The following is a 17,982-nucleotide window of genomic DNA, read 5'->3' on the forward strand; positions in this document are numbered from 1 at the left end:
CAGTCCTACGCAGGGTGCAGACATTACACATGCCTTGCAGACCCAACATCCAAACAAGCCATCCCGGCTGCGCTGACAGTGCGGAGAAGCAGGTATTGTAGGGAATGATTCATCCCATGCAGATGCCTACAGCAGGTCAGGGTCAGGCGCTTCCTAAAAATATCCATTTCCCTCCGTGACTGTAAAAGGAGGCTCGGGGGGGACTGGTTCAGTGGCATGTAGTTGCAGCAGAGGTCTCTAAATCTAGAGGAGCAAAGTCCCCTGCTGTGAAGCCCCAATACAGCCAGACAAAAGGTCTGTGTGATGCACAGACCTCAACATATTCAAGATAGTCTCCAGCCCTTCTGAGACCCCCCAAGCACATCAGCAGTCTATAATCCTCCCATCAGCCCTGAAGAGGCAAAATACAGGGAAACCTGTAACAAAAATGAAATCTGGAGGTTCAACAGAAGAGGCCTCACCCAAAGGGTGCAGGGAAGCCCAGGACGGCTTGTATCTCCAGGCTTACGAGTGCTGAAAGCCATCACCACTCACCTCATTTCCCAGGAAACCCTGGCAGGATCTGACTTCCCTTCCACACGCTCCTCCTCTCTCCTTTTTGCAGTCAACTGAGACCTATACGACATTACAACAAAAGAGATGTCAGCAAGCCCAATCTTGTCCCCTCCCTCCAACCGAAAAGCTTCATTTCCTCAGTTCTTCAAAATAAGGCTGCACTGGAAAGCAATTACATATAAGCTGCAGCTTATACATCTATTTAAATATTTTATATTTATTTATTTATTTAATATCTATATTATCTATTTAAATAGGTATATAAATTGGGGAAGGGACAGAAGCCCTCCATGAGTGGCCGAGGTGGCAGCAAACGGACCGGCATCAGGGATGGAGCCCCACAGCCTGTCCCATGACAAACACCTACGATGACCCAGCAATGGGGCACCAAAGCAAGCATGACGAGGTCCTCCTGAGATGTTCACTGTCAGCTCTAAAGCAATCTCTGAAACGTTCCTAAAGAGTAATGGGAGGAAACACAGCCAGGAGTGCCAGGGAGCCTGGGATGATGAAGAAATGTCCTTCTTGTGGTGCTCGCCCAGGGCTGGCCAAGAGCTGCGAGGAAAAGGGGTGGAGGCGGCAGACTCCTGCTCCATGACCCAGAGCATCCCAGCAGCACCACCATGGGCTTTTCCTCGCGGTGACCTCCAGGCCTTGCTGACGCCCCACGTTACAGCCCAAGGGTTGCACAGGACAGCCAGACAGACATCAGGCTGTTGCTCAGGTCCCCAGTGCCATGCTGGGTGGTGGTCCTGGCGGTCTGTTTTCTCCCACCATCTCGGTCCCCATCCTCTCTTTCCTCTCAGGCCACAGGACCCCTTGTCAGGGCAGCCATATATCACACAGCCATATATCACACAGCCGCTCTGGCAGCGTGAGCTTGAGGCAGAGCAGGGTAAGGGGACCTTTATTACCATCAGAACAGCCTCATCACTCAGCCTACTTAACCCAGCCACATTTGCACTGCTAAATTTGGGAGAGTATGAGAAGCATTCCCTCAGAACGGGAGGTGGGGGAGGGACAGGCAGGCTTTTGGCCTCCTTTAACTCCCTGCCAAGTGCTCTGTAATTCAAAGTCCATGTCAGGGATGCCACTCCAAGCTGCACAGCAATGGCCCAGACCCAGCAAACCTGGAGATCCGGCGCCTTAACCCATTCGAGTCAGCATCTGAGCTTGGCTATTTTACGAAAATGATTGAGTCAGGCTTTCTGAAACAGCTCCCACTGAAATAACAGGTTTCCAGGAGGTATGTGGGGGGAATTTGGGACATCTCCATGCAGGAAAGGAGACACTCAACTTCAGATAGCCAAGTTTGAAGACCCTGCCCTGAAGGGATGCAGTGCTTAGCTTGGTAACAGCTAGCAGCAATCCTTACATTCAAACCGATTTAAGAAGCTGTGAATAGCTATTTTTGGGTGCAAAACAGATTAACTACTCAGGAAAGACAGCATCAATACCTGCAGCAAGAAGGGGCCACCATCCCTGGCAGCACCTAGAAACATTGCCCTGACCTACAGCACAGGCACCTAAAAACACCTGATCACCAGGCTTTGCTTTTGAGATCACAGAAGCAAATTAAACCTCTCATTCTTGTTGCTGGCAGGTACAGGAAGGAAATGCAGGTTACCGTAACCTTTCTGGGCCCGTTTTCCATAAAAACCATCAGTGCCTGCACCCTCCTGCAGATGCCCAGAGAAATCTGCCCCTGGAAACCCAACCCATGAAACGTCTTGGGGGGGTGTTGCTGCCCACACCCAACAAATAAACACGTTAATTAATCCCAGAGGGTGCCAAGTCCGATGGCGTACAAGGTGAGCCAGAAATCTTCCCTGGCGCCCACACTGAGACATTCGAGGGAGCTTTTGAGGAATCCAGGCATGAGCCTAGGCAACCGGCCGCAGAGCTATGGCTGCTCTCCTGGGACCTTTCCCAAGCGATTCACACGCACAGCAAATAAAAAACTAGGCTTGTTTTCCGTAAAAGTGGGCATCAAACGCTCTGACATCAAGAAGGATGATTAAAGACAGTTGAGTTACTAGGAAAGATTAAAAGAACTAAATGTGCCCAACTTGGCTAAGCAATGAGTAAGAGACGTGATAAAAGACTCCAGGCATCTGAATGAAGGGAGTGGCATGGCATTAAAGGACTGAATAAAATATCTTTCTGAGAAATGGATCCATCAACGATCTCCCAAGAGATAAGGTACAAGCCTCATTTTTTAGGCAGTTATAAAACCGGTCGCTAGAACTGAGGTTTTTGAGGAGAAATCCACATTGCCCCGAAGGGAGCACGCACCAAAGCTTTTCATCTCCAACACGGTGTGCTGTGAACAAAGCGCACAATGCCACAAGGGAGCACAGGAAAGTTGGGAAGTGGCAAGTATTTCATTCTGCCTCACCAAGAAACAGAGATATGATTTTTCACTGTAAAATTGAAGAAAAAAATTTGATTTTCACTCCTCCTTTTTAATTCAGCAGCGCTAATCCATAATGTTTGGGGGTTAAAAAAAGAAAGAAAAAAAAAGGAAAATAACCGCCAGCCCATTCAAAACGAACAGGTATGGGGGTCTTACGAGTACTTGACTTTTTCCCACAATAACTAAAGATGCATGGGGTACCGCAGAGGTGGTGGCGCTGCCGGGGACTGCGAGCCTGGCAGCTCTCCGAACCCAGCCAGATCCAGCACACACATGGGCAAGGTGACAAAATCCTGGAAAACACTTCAATACCTGGCTCTGCTGAGACTGTACCCCTCAGAGAAAGTACCCTCTGAAACCCAGGGACTTGATACACTTTATAAAGATCAGAAGTAAGTCCTAAGCCCTGAGAAAACTGCCCCGGAAGAGAGCTAAACCTGTTACGCTGGCTTTGCCCCAAAAAGCCATGTATAATGCATGTAACGTACATACCTGCCTAATTATCAACTCTGTGAAGCCAAAGCAGTGGATTTTATGTAATTTCACATGATGTCCAGCCATATGAGGGTCTCCTGAACATCTCCCCCCAGAGCGGACAGAGAGGTGTACCCAAGGGAAAGAGCTTAGGTATTTACTGAACAGTATTTACTGAGCACAGACGCATGCACTCTGAGCACAGTGAGGTTTCCACCAACACCAGCTTATCAGTTCATCTGATGTGCCTGGGGGTTGCAATTAACCCCCAAATGTTCTTTCAGGTGCTACTGCCTCAATATTCTTGATGCAACTCGGCCACTGGTTATGATTTAAAGCTCGGCAGCATCCCAGATTTGGGTACCTGAGAGACTCCTTCATCCTCAACAGGGAAAAGTTGGAAGATATTTGTCGATGGTGCAATTTTAAATCACAGTTAAATTTACACAACGGCAATATATCATCAAAGAAGTGGTCCTGTCCCAGCTCCCTCTGGCTCCCCTGACCTGGCGAGTTAATGCAGAGCAATCGGATCTAAGAGAAAACTAGCTAGGAAAAAAAAAAAAGGTGAATAATTTTCTTCTAATTAATTCCCTAAACCAGTTCAGTGGGCTTCAGGCAAGTACTAGAAATCTTTCCCCTTTTGGCATGAGCGAGATCAGCTGAACTGCAACATGTGACCGCAATCCAAGGCAACCTTTGTTTGCAAGACCAAGAGTGGATCTTTTTGATTATTTTTTTTCTCCCCTTTCCCACAGCAACCTCTTATGTCTGCAACTGCCTTTCTCCATGGGAACAGGAGATCCACCGTTTACTGACCGGTGAGTTTTATTGCTGAGTTGAAACACGATGTTCACAGAGGATTTTATTATATTTTTTTTTCATAAGTGGAGCATTTTAGTACGCAGTGAATCTTCTTGCTTTATGCTTGCTTGTCTCTTTGGGAGGCTGAAGTACAAAACCAGACTGCCAGATTCATTTTATATATTGAAGAAACATGTTTCTACCCAATCTGAAAGGCAGGCCAACATAAAAAGACCCATTTAAAGTGGAGGAAACTCTGCACTTACTTACAGTTTGGGATGAAAAGGGGAAAATTAAAACATCTAAGAGAGATTATTATACCTTCTATCAAACCTTCCTCTTTCTGTATAGAATCAGCTGCTTCCATCACTGCAGGAACACTGATGCTCGAGATAACCAGGCTCACGGTATCGCTATCACAAAGAATTAAAGGTTTGCAGGTTGTATTCAGACAACTCCTTCCTTTCCTTTTGATGTTAATTTTGGGTATCCCCACTCAGGCCATGACTGCAGTTTTACTCTGCTCTCATCACGCATTCAGACAGACAGACAGCCCTTGCAACCTTCACAGCTAGCATGGCAGGAGGGCAAAGCCCCTCTCGGACCCACAACTCATCCTTACATGAATGGCTTTGGGGATCTGAAGAAGGAAATGTAAAATTTTGACTCGTGCAATTCACACTACAGGGAGCAAAGGTTATTTTTTCCCCATTCAGCTAGTTAATAAGAAACAACTGTCTCCCAAAACACAGACAAGTTTCTACTATTCAGAACAGTGGACTGGGATAATCCATGTGTTAAAAAAAACAAAATGGAGAGGAGTCTGAAAGAGCAGCAGGTCCCAGTGTAGCGGTGCATCTCCTGTATCACTCGCCCAAACGCGTGGTGCTGCAGCGAGGAGCGATGGAGAAAGGTGAGCCCAGGTGTGGTCCATGCGCCCCACCGTGAGTGAGAGAGGGCAGGGGGAAAGGTGTAACCCAGAAAAACCAAAACGCTGGATCCTTGCAGCTCTGTACAGATGGTGCGGATGCCCTGGTACCCGGCAGGACCGCAGCTCGCTCCTGCGCTACGGAGCCCCGGCACCTCCACAGAGCTGGCACGGAAACCACTCCTCGCCAGGAACAGTCCCTCTGAAAGTCAGGGGAGAGCTGACTGTACAATTAATGACCTATAAAGAAACCCACTTGCTGTTACTCTTTTTTTACTTGCAAAGAGCAGCAAGTAAAAATCGGTGCACCACTCTGCAGGGTGCAGATGCTTCGCTGCTCACACGCCTGCCCAGCCTTCCCCAGCGCAAAGCCCCGCTGCCCCAGCTGCGACAGCAATTTCTGTATCCCTCCCTTGCTAAAACAATGTACCAGGGCGCCTTTGGGTGCTTAAGAGAGGCGACTGCCAGCACAGTCTCGGAGAGCATCTTGCTTTCCAACGGACCGAGCTTCGGGATACCTTCGGAGCTGCCTGGGAAAGACACACTAATGTATTCCGCATGTGGCCAGCGGGGCGACATGCACTGAACCCGGCTGGATAGGCAGGCGGGCAGGCAAGCATCTTCTGAGAGATGACAGAAAGAATAAAAAGCAGGAACTGGCAAGGACAGCCCGTTCAGCACCAAGGCGCAGAAGACAACCAGCCCCAGTGCCACCTCTCCGGGCTCCCACAGGATGAGCCCCAGGAGGGAGGTGTGTGCTGGGAAGTGGCCAGTTCCCCGTGTCCTTCCTGAGAAATGCATTTGTCACCCTGACACATGCATTTTGGTACCCAAGTCAACCCTCACTCCCACTCAGCAGAGCCTTTGCCAGCTGTCGTTTTCCCTGGGTATTTTCCAAATGGTTATCCAGAGGTTCCCATCCTCACTCTCTCACACGAAAAAAACTGCTATTCTACTTTTGCTCAAGATCTGAAAAGGTGCAAGAGAGAAAAGAGTGTTTTTCGGGTTTCAGGAAGATGGGCACCTCTGCCTGTGCGGGCAGCCGCTCCTTTGCTGGGGGAGAGGGGATGCACTTGCCCTGTGCACAAAGCTCTTGGAGAGGGAATGGAGCAGGATGTAAGCGCCCGGACCACTGCTGGCAGCCTGGAAAGAGTTACCACTGGGCTTGGAGGATTTCTGCCTTCCCAACAAGGCGGCCGGGATGAAGAATGCAAGTGACGCAGCAGCATCCTGCCAGGAGAGAGGGAAAAAAGAAAAAAAAAAAAAAAAAAAAAATCAACTAACAAAAAAAAAAAACCCAAACCCAAAACCTAAAGCTCTTTGGATGAGTTTCAGGATGACTACACTTTTACTGTAAGTGTTTAGTAACTCAGAGTCACATAACCCTTCTCTGCCCACTTGGGGCCACGACACGCAGATTACAAGCTACAAGAAACGCTTCACACACACACACCCGGCCGAATCCCCCGTCTGAGGGAGGACAAAAAAACCTTTAACAAATTAAGCTGCGTTTTCCATTTAAGCAGAGCCCGATCACTATTTATTTAACAATTTTAAAGTGTTATTTTAGCCTTCCTGGTTTGTGTGTGTTGAGAGGCTGTTTCTGGGACAGGAGCCAAAGTCGATTAGAGCAACCCGGCAGCCAGAGAGAGGGAAAAGCAGGGTGGAAAAGCAGAGGAAGGTGCCGGGGCAAGGCTTCACCGTGGGGACGGTCACCAGCAGCCCCCAGCCACGGAGCTGGAGGGAGGCAAGCGGAAAATTGGGGACAGGAACGGGGAGAGAGAGCCGGTGTGGGGGGCAGTGCCCAGTCCATCATTGTTCGGTGGTCGCCGGCAGAGGCTCCCTGCTTTCACCACACCGATGCCTTGCCCCGAGCAAGCGTGCCGGGAGATGAGCAGGTGAAAGCAAAGCCACGGCAGACCTGCACACACAAGCATCCATCCCAGGAGGATGACACAGAGCTCTCCGCAGTGGGGATGCCCCACACGGGTACCACCTAGGCGAGACGCTGAACTCGCACGAGAGATGCTTTCACAGGAGAACCGACCAGAGGATGGATGAACCACTTGGGTACAAACACTGTTTGGTATCCACCTGCTCAGCACGCCCTGCAGCACCAACAGCCCTGGGACAAACACATCAAGGGAAGAACAACATTAAACATCTCCTCACAGGTACCAGCCAAGTCCCAGTCTGGGGTCCTGCATCCTACTCATCCTGCCATCGCTATTCTTCCAGGTCGGCCTCCAGTAATGATTTTTGGAGCAGGTAGGCAGAGGCGAGATGGATGGTGGTGAAGCAGGATGGATGCTGCCCCCAGATGAGCAGCTTTCCAGCCTGGATCAGGGGAAACCTACCTGGTATCCGCTGATAGGGTCTGTGAAACACGTAGCTTGGACCACCACCAGCTCCTTCCACCTCCGCACTCCCAAAGTGAACCTTTCATCGGTTAACACGAGACCCTCTCTTTCACCTGTATCGAAGCACAAAATGTTGCTTTAACCACCAGTCTCTCCCGAACAGCTTGAGGGCTCCTCAGCTGTGGTGGCTCCAAGGACGGGTGCTTTCTCAGGCTCGTGTGCCCCACCACCACTGCTGCCATCGGCCCGGGGCTGGCCGGCAGCGAAACCGTAACAGCTCTTCTCCATCTGCAGTGCAGGCGGAGGGCGATGTGAGAGGGAAACCCAGGGACCTGCTCGCACCCACCTCTTCTCCTCCGACACATCCCTCTGCCCATTAGACATGGGTGGGTAGAAGGACAGATGCAGACATGGGGTCTCCCCTGGACCAAGCACAAGCAGACTCTTCCATGTGGCTTTTCAAGCCCAAGCAGAGAGAGGAAGAGCGCACATGCCAGCAGGAGCCCTGCTAAAACATGCTGATAATAATGATTTAGGGGTGCAAATCTACAGAATGAAGGAGCCAAAACACAGGGAGCACCAGAGAGGAGCCAAAACACATCGACAGGTTAGAGGAGCCAGCGACAACCCTGACACTTGCAAGAGCCGGGCAAAAGGGCTGCGTGTGGCCAGAGATTTCAGTAGATACAGCCACCAGGACTACCCCCATGGACTCATCAATACAAGCACAGCGGTGTGCCAGCGTGTCACGACCCCATCCTTCCAGAGATGTTCCCAAGCGAGGTTCCCACGTGAGCACCAGGAGCAGGACTCGCAGCTGCAACGGTGCATTAGGCAGAGCAAGGTTCGGTGCAGACCCGGAGCTGGTGTCGCCCCGAGGCGCCCTGGCCAGCTGCATGCAGGCAGCGTTGTTTGCCGGAGAACTCAGTCGCTGCAGCTCTGCAAGAGGAGTTCCTCCTTCCCATGCTGGCTGGGCAGAGGCAGTGGGTGATGCAACCTAACCCAGAAGCCTCACAGCTCCTGCTAGTGCCATTTTATTTCTTTTTTTTTTTAATATGACACACATGTTATTGCACAGAGAAACACCCAGAAAATGCAGGGCAAGGGTGACGCTAGCCAATAGCATGCCTGTGCATGAAAAGAGTGACCAGCGGGATACAGGCTCTCCATAGCAGCTCTGCAAGCAGTGAGCCTGCCCTGCATCTCAAGACCAGTGCGCTCCCCTCCAGCCCCCCATCACCACCTCGGAGCCAGGCTCAGCACCCTCTGGGTGCTTATTCTTCTTCACTCTCATTTTTGGGAAGTAACAGAGCACTGAGGAAGGTAACAGGTGGGAAAAGGAGCAGAAGGTAATCCTAGTCCTAATCCATCAGGCGCCTGGGGAAGCGAGCAGCCAAAGGAAAGCGAGCAGAAGCAAACCGAGGAAGAAACACAGCAAGCCCAGAGACATCATTCTGTGTGCTCCAGAAGTGCAAACTTGGAAGGAGCCATGGGAAAACAAAAAAAAAGCTCACCCCCAATGCTCAAGGCTCAGGCTGCCCCTTCTGAGCATTCGAGAAAATAAAGACCTTCAGCATCGCCCAAACCACCCACTGCGTTTTGCAGAAGATGGGTTTTCTGCGTGCCCAAAGACACGTCCCCGAGATGCCGCTACAACTTGACTGGCTGTATTGAAGAGCTCCGAAGCTCCGCTATCAGCAGTCCTGCCACACCAGCCCTGCCATAAGCTTGCCATCCAGCAAACTTCATTTGGTGGTCATTCCTTTTGACGTTATGTGGTGTGTAGGAACTGCCCGAGCATTTGACTTCTTCCCAGTGTAAGCCTCAGCCTGTTAGCCTTGAAAAGGCAACGAATAGCAAATTGTTTGTTCTTTTCTTCACTTTCTCTGTACCCTTTTTAAGACAAATTACCACACTTCTTTTATTTTTTAAGCAACCTAGATCAACACAAGTCAGATTCAGCACCAGCATGTCACATGTCACAAGCAAGCATTCCCCCCCGCCCCCGGGGAATTTTAGCATCAACTAAGCTAGAAATGAAGCCTAGATCTTCCTAGCAAGGCTCACATCTACATCCTCCAAGACAGCAGGCACAGATGCTGTGCTCTGCGCTGTGCAGGGATGCAGCAAGGCGAGGGAACTGTGCAAACCACAGGGGAAAGCTCTGCAGCCTACAAAAAAAGACCAGGCGTATCCAGTAGGTCCGCCTATCTATGATCTTCCTCTTCAAGGCACTTTTATATCCTCCTGTGATTTTAAAACCCAGCACACACTGTTACAGCTTTGATGCTACGCGTTCTCATTATCAACCAACCCATACCAGAATATCCTTTCTTCTTGCAGTAAAACCCCTCTTTTCCCTAGAGGGTACAGCTGGTAGGACAGAACAGACCAGGCATTTAGCATTTAATCATAAGCGTAAGTATCAGCTTGAATCATCTAGGCTTGCATGTCTCCAGAACATTCCTACCGGCTGCAAACACCAGCCGAGTAACATCACCGTCAGACGGCAGTTGCAGGGGCATTTGGTTTAGCATCCGCAGGGGAGGAAATCATCAGCTTGCATCACAGCACAGTGACCAATTTGTGGTCAACCAAACTACTCCCAAGAGCCGAAAAACCAAGTGCAATGCAGTAACGCCAGAAATTTGGATTCAGAACATCAGGAGGTGTTGGGATGCTTGGCCTCAGCAGGACCGACATGGGCAGAAGCCGTGCCAAAATCTGGATGCAAGGACTGCAGAAACGCTGGGCCAAAAGGGACATCAAACAGCCACCCAGCCCCGAACCCTCTCTTGGCCTGTTTGTCTTCATGCCGCTCTCCAAGGCAACACCGGCACAGCTCTGCCAAGAAGGAAGCAGGACTGGGCTGCAGTTCCCAGCGACAAGCACCGCTCGCCCCACCATCCGGGAAGGGCTGCTGTGCTGCTGACAAAGGTTTCTAATGCTTTTTGGGCCAGCTCCAGCATCACTCATTCTCCTTCACCACCACCACCAGGAGCTGGAACCTACGCTTTGAGAAATGCCAGCCTACCCCGCTGCTACCAGGCACGACAGAGATGATGCACTGGAAGACAGCGTCCAGAGAAGCACTTCTCTGTATGCAATTTTCTTCTAGTCCCGTCCTCAGACATGGAGACACATCGGGTGCTGCACTCCTCGCACCACCTTCCTGGAAGCCTCAAAACTGCTGTTCCCTTCAAATCTCAACTCTACCAGGTGCTCAACCACCTCTCCTCCCCCTGCCCTCCTTCCTTCCTTCTGCATGCCATCTGTTGTCCAGGCAAAACTGCGTAGCCATACTTAGAAATAATTTTGGGGACACTTTTCAGCTTTTTCTATACTACCAAAAGTTCCTTGTCCCAGCTCACAGGGTGGACATAAAGGTTGTGGCTACACAACTGACCACATGATGAGCCACAGTACAGCCAACACCAGGAGAGCAGAGATACCTGGCTCCAAAATTACTGCTGAAGACAGCATCCCATCAAACCATGGCCTGACACCTGTGGGTTGTATTTTTTTCCTAGGTTTAACATATGCAAATCTTCCAGCTATTTCTCATAAGTAAAGTTTCCCAAACAGAAGCTTCATCTTCCCAAGCTGCCTGCTTTCATATTAAAAATAGAGGGGCTGAGACTGGATGCTGTATTTCAAGCGAGGCTTTATATGACAACCAAGATTGAATTATTACCTTTGCCATTTTTCTGTGGGCTATTCAAGATCTGCCTTTCTTGTAACAGCATCCGACTGTTGATTCACAATCAGCTTGTGATTCACTGCAGCTCCCAGATCCCTTTCTGCAGTTAACCTGTTACTGCTCATTTTGGGTATGTGCATCCAATTTCCAAGAGCACTTTTTTGCACTTGTCTGTATGGAATTTATTTTTCTTGTCTTCAAACCACAGCTGCAGCTCAGTAAGACAACTGTAAGAGAAGATGCTATCACCCAAAGTACCTGTGATATCTCTGGTTGCATTTCATCTTCTGTATCCTCTGCAGTCTACCATCTAATCTGCTACTGACCCCCAAAATGCCTTCCTGATCCAACAGCAAACCATTTCTTTTAGCTTTGTAAGTACCCACTTATGATGATTTCATCTTCAGCACATTTCCCGAGTTTGTTTATTGAGCTGTCAGGATTTCCTCAAGAACTACTCAACAGCTTTCAGCACTTTTTTTGGTAAAGTCACTAAAATACCAGACTTGGTATGAGTTTGCCTAGTACTTCTGCAAGCCCTCCATCTTTCAGGAGAACTTGCTACACCAGGAGGTATCACAGTTAAGAGCTGGCAACTCAGACAATACGAGTTCTGCAGTTATTTGAAATTTTCTTTAAAGTCAGATCAAGCAGATCATCCATTCCACATTCAGGATCAGCATCAACCTTTTTTTTCAAGTCTCACCTACCCAGCTCTCTCTCCATTGCTATTTCCCTTGGCTGAGCTAGGACTTCAGGGCTGCAGGAGCTTACAAAGAAAAGCTCAAGCCCAAAGGGTTAAGACTTGTTTTTTTAATGATCTTTAAATCATAATATGATTTCCACTTGAAAAGGGAACACTTCATTTAACAGACACAGTGGCTCTGAAGGGTAATGCAGGGCTTTGAAGGAAATTTAAAAAAAAGGAAGCAATGGGAGAAAGCAAAATAACACTTCCAGAAAGTTTTCCGAAGGAAATGAGTAACCACTTGTTATTAAATGATAAATCACAGTCCTCGGGAAGTGGCATTGTCTGTGGTCTATTTTTAATGAGAAAACACCCCTGTCACTGGCACGAGGGCTGAACATGCTGATGGGTCACGTCTGTGGACAGCGGGAGCATTCACTGGAAGCCATCATCTCATTCCTGCCATTCCCATCACTAATCAGCAACCAAACTGGCACAAAAAGAAAGCGGCTTAGAGAAAAAAAAAATGCACCCAGGACAACAAACAAGGGCTACTGTTTTCCATGGAGGGAGGACAACACTAGAGACCAAGCGGAGGAACCAGATCCCGAGCATAGTCTTAGGCTTTGCTTTTGTTTTCCACGTGTGAGGGATGCACATGAAGCCACCAGGAAGCAAATCTGTGCTGACCCCAATGTCCCCATAGCGGTTTAGGTGACCTCCCATGTGCACTAGCATCCTCTGTGTCCCCAAGATGGGGACACGTTGGGAACGCAGCCACAGTAAACCCCTTGGCCTCTTTTCCCCAGGGTCTGCCACCAAGACAGGGCTTTCTGGGGAAGCACCTGATGCTGCAGCTCCGCTGATGCTGAGCACTTCAAAGGTGTAATTAACCTCATTTTATGCTGATAAATGAGTCCCAGATTCCTGTGGCAAAGTGACTTGCCGACTGGGAACAGGCACACAGTGTCAAGGGAAGGGAAGCAAAGTCAGCAGAGTTAGCTGGAGGCTCAGCTACAGGCACAGCCTCCAAACCAAATCAGAGGGACCACAAGCTCTCATCATGCAGCAAGCCTCCTTGCACACCGGCGAGGGGACCGTTTTTGGCACCTTGCTCCAAGCCCAACCGGCTCCCAAGCCCCAACCAAGCACTACCGAGCCCGAGCCACAGGGTTCAGCTGCAGACCCACGTCCCCCACACACTCAAGCCAACTCCAACCCAAAACCACACACACACCCTCAAACTTTCCAAGCTGCACCAGGAACGAGCAGGAACCTACGACCAACTCGCTGAAATACAACACACTATGCCTGATTTTACTGTGAGGGTGACGGAGCACTGGCACAGCTTGCCCAGGGAGGTTGTGGAGTCTCCATCTGTGGAGATATTCCAAAGCCATCTGGACGTGGTCCTGGGCAACCGGCTGTAGGTAGCCCTGCTTGGGCTGGGAGGCTGGACCAGGTGACCTCCAGAGGTCCCTTCCAGCTTCAATCACCCTGTGATTCTGTAATTGCAAAGACATACTGCATTGCAACCCTGCACATTAAATTAGCTTTCACTGACCTGGTGCAAAAAAGACTGTAATTATTCAACTTCTCAACTATTTCTGACATTCTTTCCATAGATGAGGTTTAAGCCTTTTTTTTCCCCTTCCTTTTAATAGGAACGCAACCCCACAGTTTGCAGGAGATTATATAACACACACACACATCACTCTTCCAAAACAGCATCTGAAAGCGCTTGTTTGATCATTTTTTTTCCTCCCACCCATAAACCACCACCCTGCTGGTCTCATTCATTGTGCGGCATTTTGCAACGAAGCGTAAAAATGGTATTAATCATAGCTCTGAAAAAACACAAACTTCTTCTCTGAGGTTTGAAGTAACCATTTGGAAGGAAAACTTCCAGGAGCCAGAGGGACTGACAGGGCTGGAGACTAAAGTCCTTCTTTTCAAAGGCCAAGTGTATCCCAATATATTCCTTGGACAGCTGCCCCGAGTCAAAGTTATAATACTTTATTCTTCAGTTCAAGTAGCAAGAAGGAGATTTGGTACAAAATCAGGACAAATACCCAAAGTGAATGGGGAGATTTAGCGGGCAAATGTGTCGTAAATCTAATGGGACGCTTGAGCTCTAACTACAACTTTGGTGAAGCCTCAGCTGCCTCTCACCTCCAGGATGCTGCAGGGACTGGGGCCAAAACGACCAGGTAAGGGCACCCATCCCTCGCAGGCAGCACCCGAGCATCCCGGACCGAGCGCTGGCACTCACTCGCGGTAGTGCGTTGCTTCAGCAACAGGCAGAAACACAGAGATCTGCAAAGGCTATGCCAAAAAATAAAAATCATTATCATCTTTATGTTTTCTGGCCAAACACCATTGGAGAAAATTACCTTCTACATAAATCAAGCTCTTTGTCCACCTCTGGAGATTTAGTGCTTCTCATAGACACAAGGAGGGGCTTCTGTCAAAGACGGACTTGGGAAAAAGCATGAGGCTCTTTCTTACGTTAGATGCTTTAGCAGAGATTTGCCAAAGGCTTTGGAATCCCTCTGCTTTGGAGGTAAAACATTAATAATTTAAACCCCTCCTTTTAAATTAGGAAGGGCGCTAAAAGAAACTATTGAAAGAGAAAAACCATCAAGCTCGCCACCACCTCCAACTCAAACACTGACATTTTCTCTCAAACCCCAAAAGTGGTTTCAAGGAGCTGGCAAATGAGGAATTTACCTTTTTCTTACCCGTCCTTCCCCTGCATTTGCTCCTCTGCCATTAGTCTTCCAGGCAAAGCAGTCGACCACAGGGACAGGGCATGCCGAGCATCCTGGTACAGAAAGCCCCAGGATGCTGCAACCAGGAGCAGGGGTGGTGCGAGCAGTTGCAAAGCATCTCACAGGGCATGCCAAATATTTCGGGTTTATTGTTATATTAGCAGGCTAGGCTAGGCTAGGATAGTTCAGTTGGAAGGGACCTACAACCATCATCTAGTCCAACTGCAAGTACTTTGTATTAGAAGAGCAAAGGGAGAAAGAAAGAAAATAATCAATTATTGATCTTTTTTCTTCTTTTTAATCAATAATCCCAGACTCTTGTGCACGGTGAAGTTCCCTGCTTATTCAAAGTATGTGTGCCTCTGCCCGTCTCGGCTACTGATACCGTTTCTTATCAGCATGTTTCATTCTTTCCCATACTTGCAAGAACTCTGCAAAGAAAAAAAGGATATTATCTTCATATTTAAAAGGCAAAAAAAGCTGATAGGGATAGGTCTACCTCGCTATCAAGGCTTTTGCAAGAGCAGGAACAATGTGGCAACCCAAGATTCAGCGCTGCCTACACAAGCCCCACCAGGGACCCCAGCTCCTTCATCAGCAGCCAGCCCGGGCGCAAGCTGCTGTCCTGGTATTGAGGTGGCGAGATAAAAGCAAGCACTCAGAGACACATCCCCCTCTTCCACGCAGATGTACGTACTTCAGATGACTAGTCCAAATTTGCAAAGAAAGAGGCGTAGGGCCAGGAAACATCATCTATTTACTCCTTACCATGGCTCCTCTTGGGCACCCAGCTCAACCAGCCAAGCTGAAGACGACCTTTGCATTGATTCGAATCTCCAATGCAGCTGTGTAAACACTGGAAGAGTGCAACCTCATGTCTCTGTGAAGGATGCTTAAATACATTCTTTTCTTCAGGAAAAAAGAAAAAGGAGGAATAGCTATTCAACGCCTGCGTGCCAGACAATCTGGTGACCGAGTGCCATCCTCCGATAGCTTTTTTAGACAGTCATGAACTTTAAATTTGTCTCCTGCTCCCAGAAGCTCCTAAACAGTGTGAGCTAAATATTTATAGAAGAGTCACTGTTTGTTTAAGTTTCAATCCATACTCGCTGAGGTCCAATATGCCCAGATCCCGAAATGACAGCTGATTACAGAAGAGCCTGAAAACGCGGCAGAGGGGACCCAGACGCTTACCAGACCTTTCATCTGGACACTTTCTCTGGTGGTTGTTTTGGGGCACCTTTCCTAGCTTCTTTCAAAAGAAGGAAAACCGTAGCTCCTGCCAGCCAAGGTCCACATTTCATCAGATGCTTTGGCACAGCTCTGCTCAATGCCACAGAGCCCCAGGTTTTGGGGAGCCCCTGGTGTGCTCTGGAGCCCGCTCCTCCCCAACTCGCAGCGAGGCGGTTGGATTGCTTCTGGAAATGCAACTGAAGCACCTGAGCTGCTGCACAGCGTGCACCACGGCAGGGTGCAAACACCTCTGGGTGTCTGAGCCCATGCAACCAACCTGCCGCAGGCAGGGCATGGCACGGTGTCACTTCGGCTCAACAAGTCCTACCCTGACCTGTCCCTTCTGTCTCTCCGGGATTCAGCAACAGCTTTTCCAATTTACCATAGTAACCAATCTAACAGCACAACAAAGTCCTCCCGTACCTCACAGAATAAGTGAGGATACCCAAATTTTTTGGCTAACTGGACAACCTGTCAGAAGTTGAAAAGAGACCTGTATGTGCTGACACGCTTCTGCTATAAGCTAGCCGAGTCCAACAAGTCATGTGGCAGAGGATGACAGCACCTTCTTGCACTTGGTGTTACATGGTTTCACAGGCGGGCCAAGAAAAAATTTAAGACTGTGCTTCAGACATGGTGATTTCAATTTATTCATCCCATAAAGTCACGTGTGGGCCCAGTTAAACACTCCTGGAGTCTTCCATTTGGGATATAACTGGGGACTCACCACGACAAAGGTGCACATGAGAGGCGAGGCTATCAAGTAGGCATAATGCTATGCCAACACATCCCAAAGGAGCATCTCACCCTGTAGATGCTCAGCATCCAGCTTTGCAAGCTCACAGAGGAGCAGCAGAGGCAGGGAGACACCACGCAAGCAAACACACTTTTCAGCATCTTCCAATGACCACCCAAGGCTGGCAATTCCCTTCATTTTTATGGTTTCACATAAAAGTTCCTGCGTGAGGAACTGAGCAGAAGGTGCTTATTCACCTCAGATGGGTGAGAGGTTGGGATGTCTTTGCCCGAGACCAGCTACTTCAAACCCAGCACCTTACTTGAACGGCCCCTTGGATGAGTGCATGTTGCTGAAGAACTCAAAACCCCTACTGACAGCTATTGTTGTGCTCATCCCATCCAGATAACTCTTTATCAGCACCGCAGCAAGGTGAGACTCAGCAATGTTGCTCTGTCCTGGGGTTCTCCAGGTGCTAACAGGACCCGTTCTCCCCTGCACAGGGTGTTTCAAGGCATTTCACCCCAATAAAATAGAAAATGTGGTGTTGAGCAAGAGGATGACTTTTGTCATCAGGTGGACCTCAAGGTCAGGTCTGCACATTGCCATCATTAGGAGTCTTGATATCCAGCGTGAAGGCCCTTGCATGGATGAAGAACCTAATCATGCAAATGACTGCACCAATGCCATGCATGCGCTACCCGCACTTCTCACACATATTTTCTATCTGGGCATGCCTATGCACACGCACACAGGCAAGCACCTGATGAAGTTTTATGGATGTGCTCATATGTACATGCACATGAATATGCATGAGTACACAGGCCCACCACAAGGAAGCCATGCTTGCAGACAAAATTAAAGAGGAGACTGCAACACGGAGGCTGGAAATAATGACAAGCACTTTCATCAGTAAAACCCCAATTACCCAGGCTGCACACAGCCTCTCATCTCTATGGAGCAAGCAAAGCTACTTATTACAGAGATGCCTTTACTGTGATCTGTGACTTTTAGAGAAAGGAGAGGAGCTGCCCTGGCTTTCCCATGTTTTATTTCTTCAGGTCTCAGGGGAGAGACCCATTATTGGAAGCGCATGCCTCGCCACACACATCACCATGGCTGGTGGGTCCACTGGAGCCAGCCGTAACCAGGAGGTTGAAGGCACAAGCCTACAACCAAGGAGCCTTCGAAACCATAGCTGGTCTCCTCCAGCATCATCCCCACCGTTAACACCACGGGGTTGGCTTTACCAATGCATCACGGAAAACAGACATAGACGCTTCATGGAAGAAAGCAAAATTTTACTGGGGCACAGAA

The 17,982-nt window shown here is 49.0% G+C and overlaps 1 protein-coding gene across 1 annotated transcript in view; it reads right to left on the minus strand.

Moving 5' to 3' along the window:
- Positions 1-569: 569 nt before the first annotated feature.
- LOC127013456 (uncharacterized) overlaps positions 570-17,982 on the minus strand; it is a 58,226-nt gene continuing 40,813 nt past the window's right edge. Inside the window, exon 4 of the mRNA XM_050892340.1 lies at positions 570-615. Within this exon, the coding sequence (XP_050748297.1) occupies positions 605-615 (11 nt within the window). The 3' untranslated portion in view covers positions 570-604. The remainder of the gene's footprint in view (positions 616-17,982) is intronic.

Source organism: Gymnogyps californianus, chromosome 2, assembly GCF_018139145.2.
Source record: "Gymnogyps californianus isolate 813 chromosome 2, ASM1813914v2, whole genome shotgun sequence".
In the NCBI taxonomy this organism is placed as follows: Eukaryota; Metazoa; Chordata; class Aves; order Accipitriformes; family Cathartidae; genus Gymnogyps; species Gymnogyps californianus.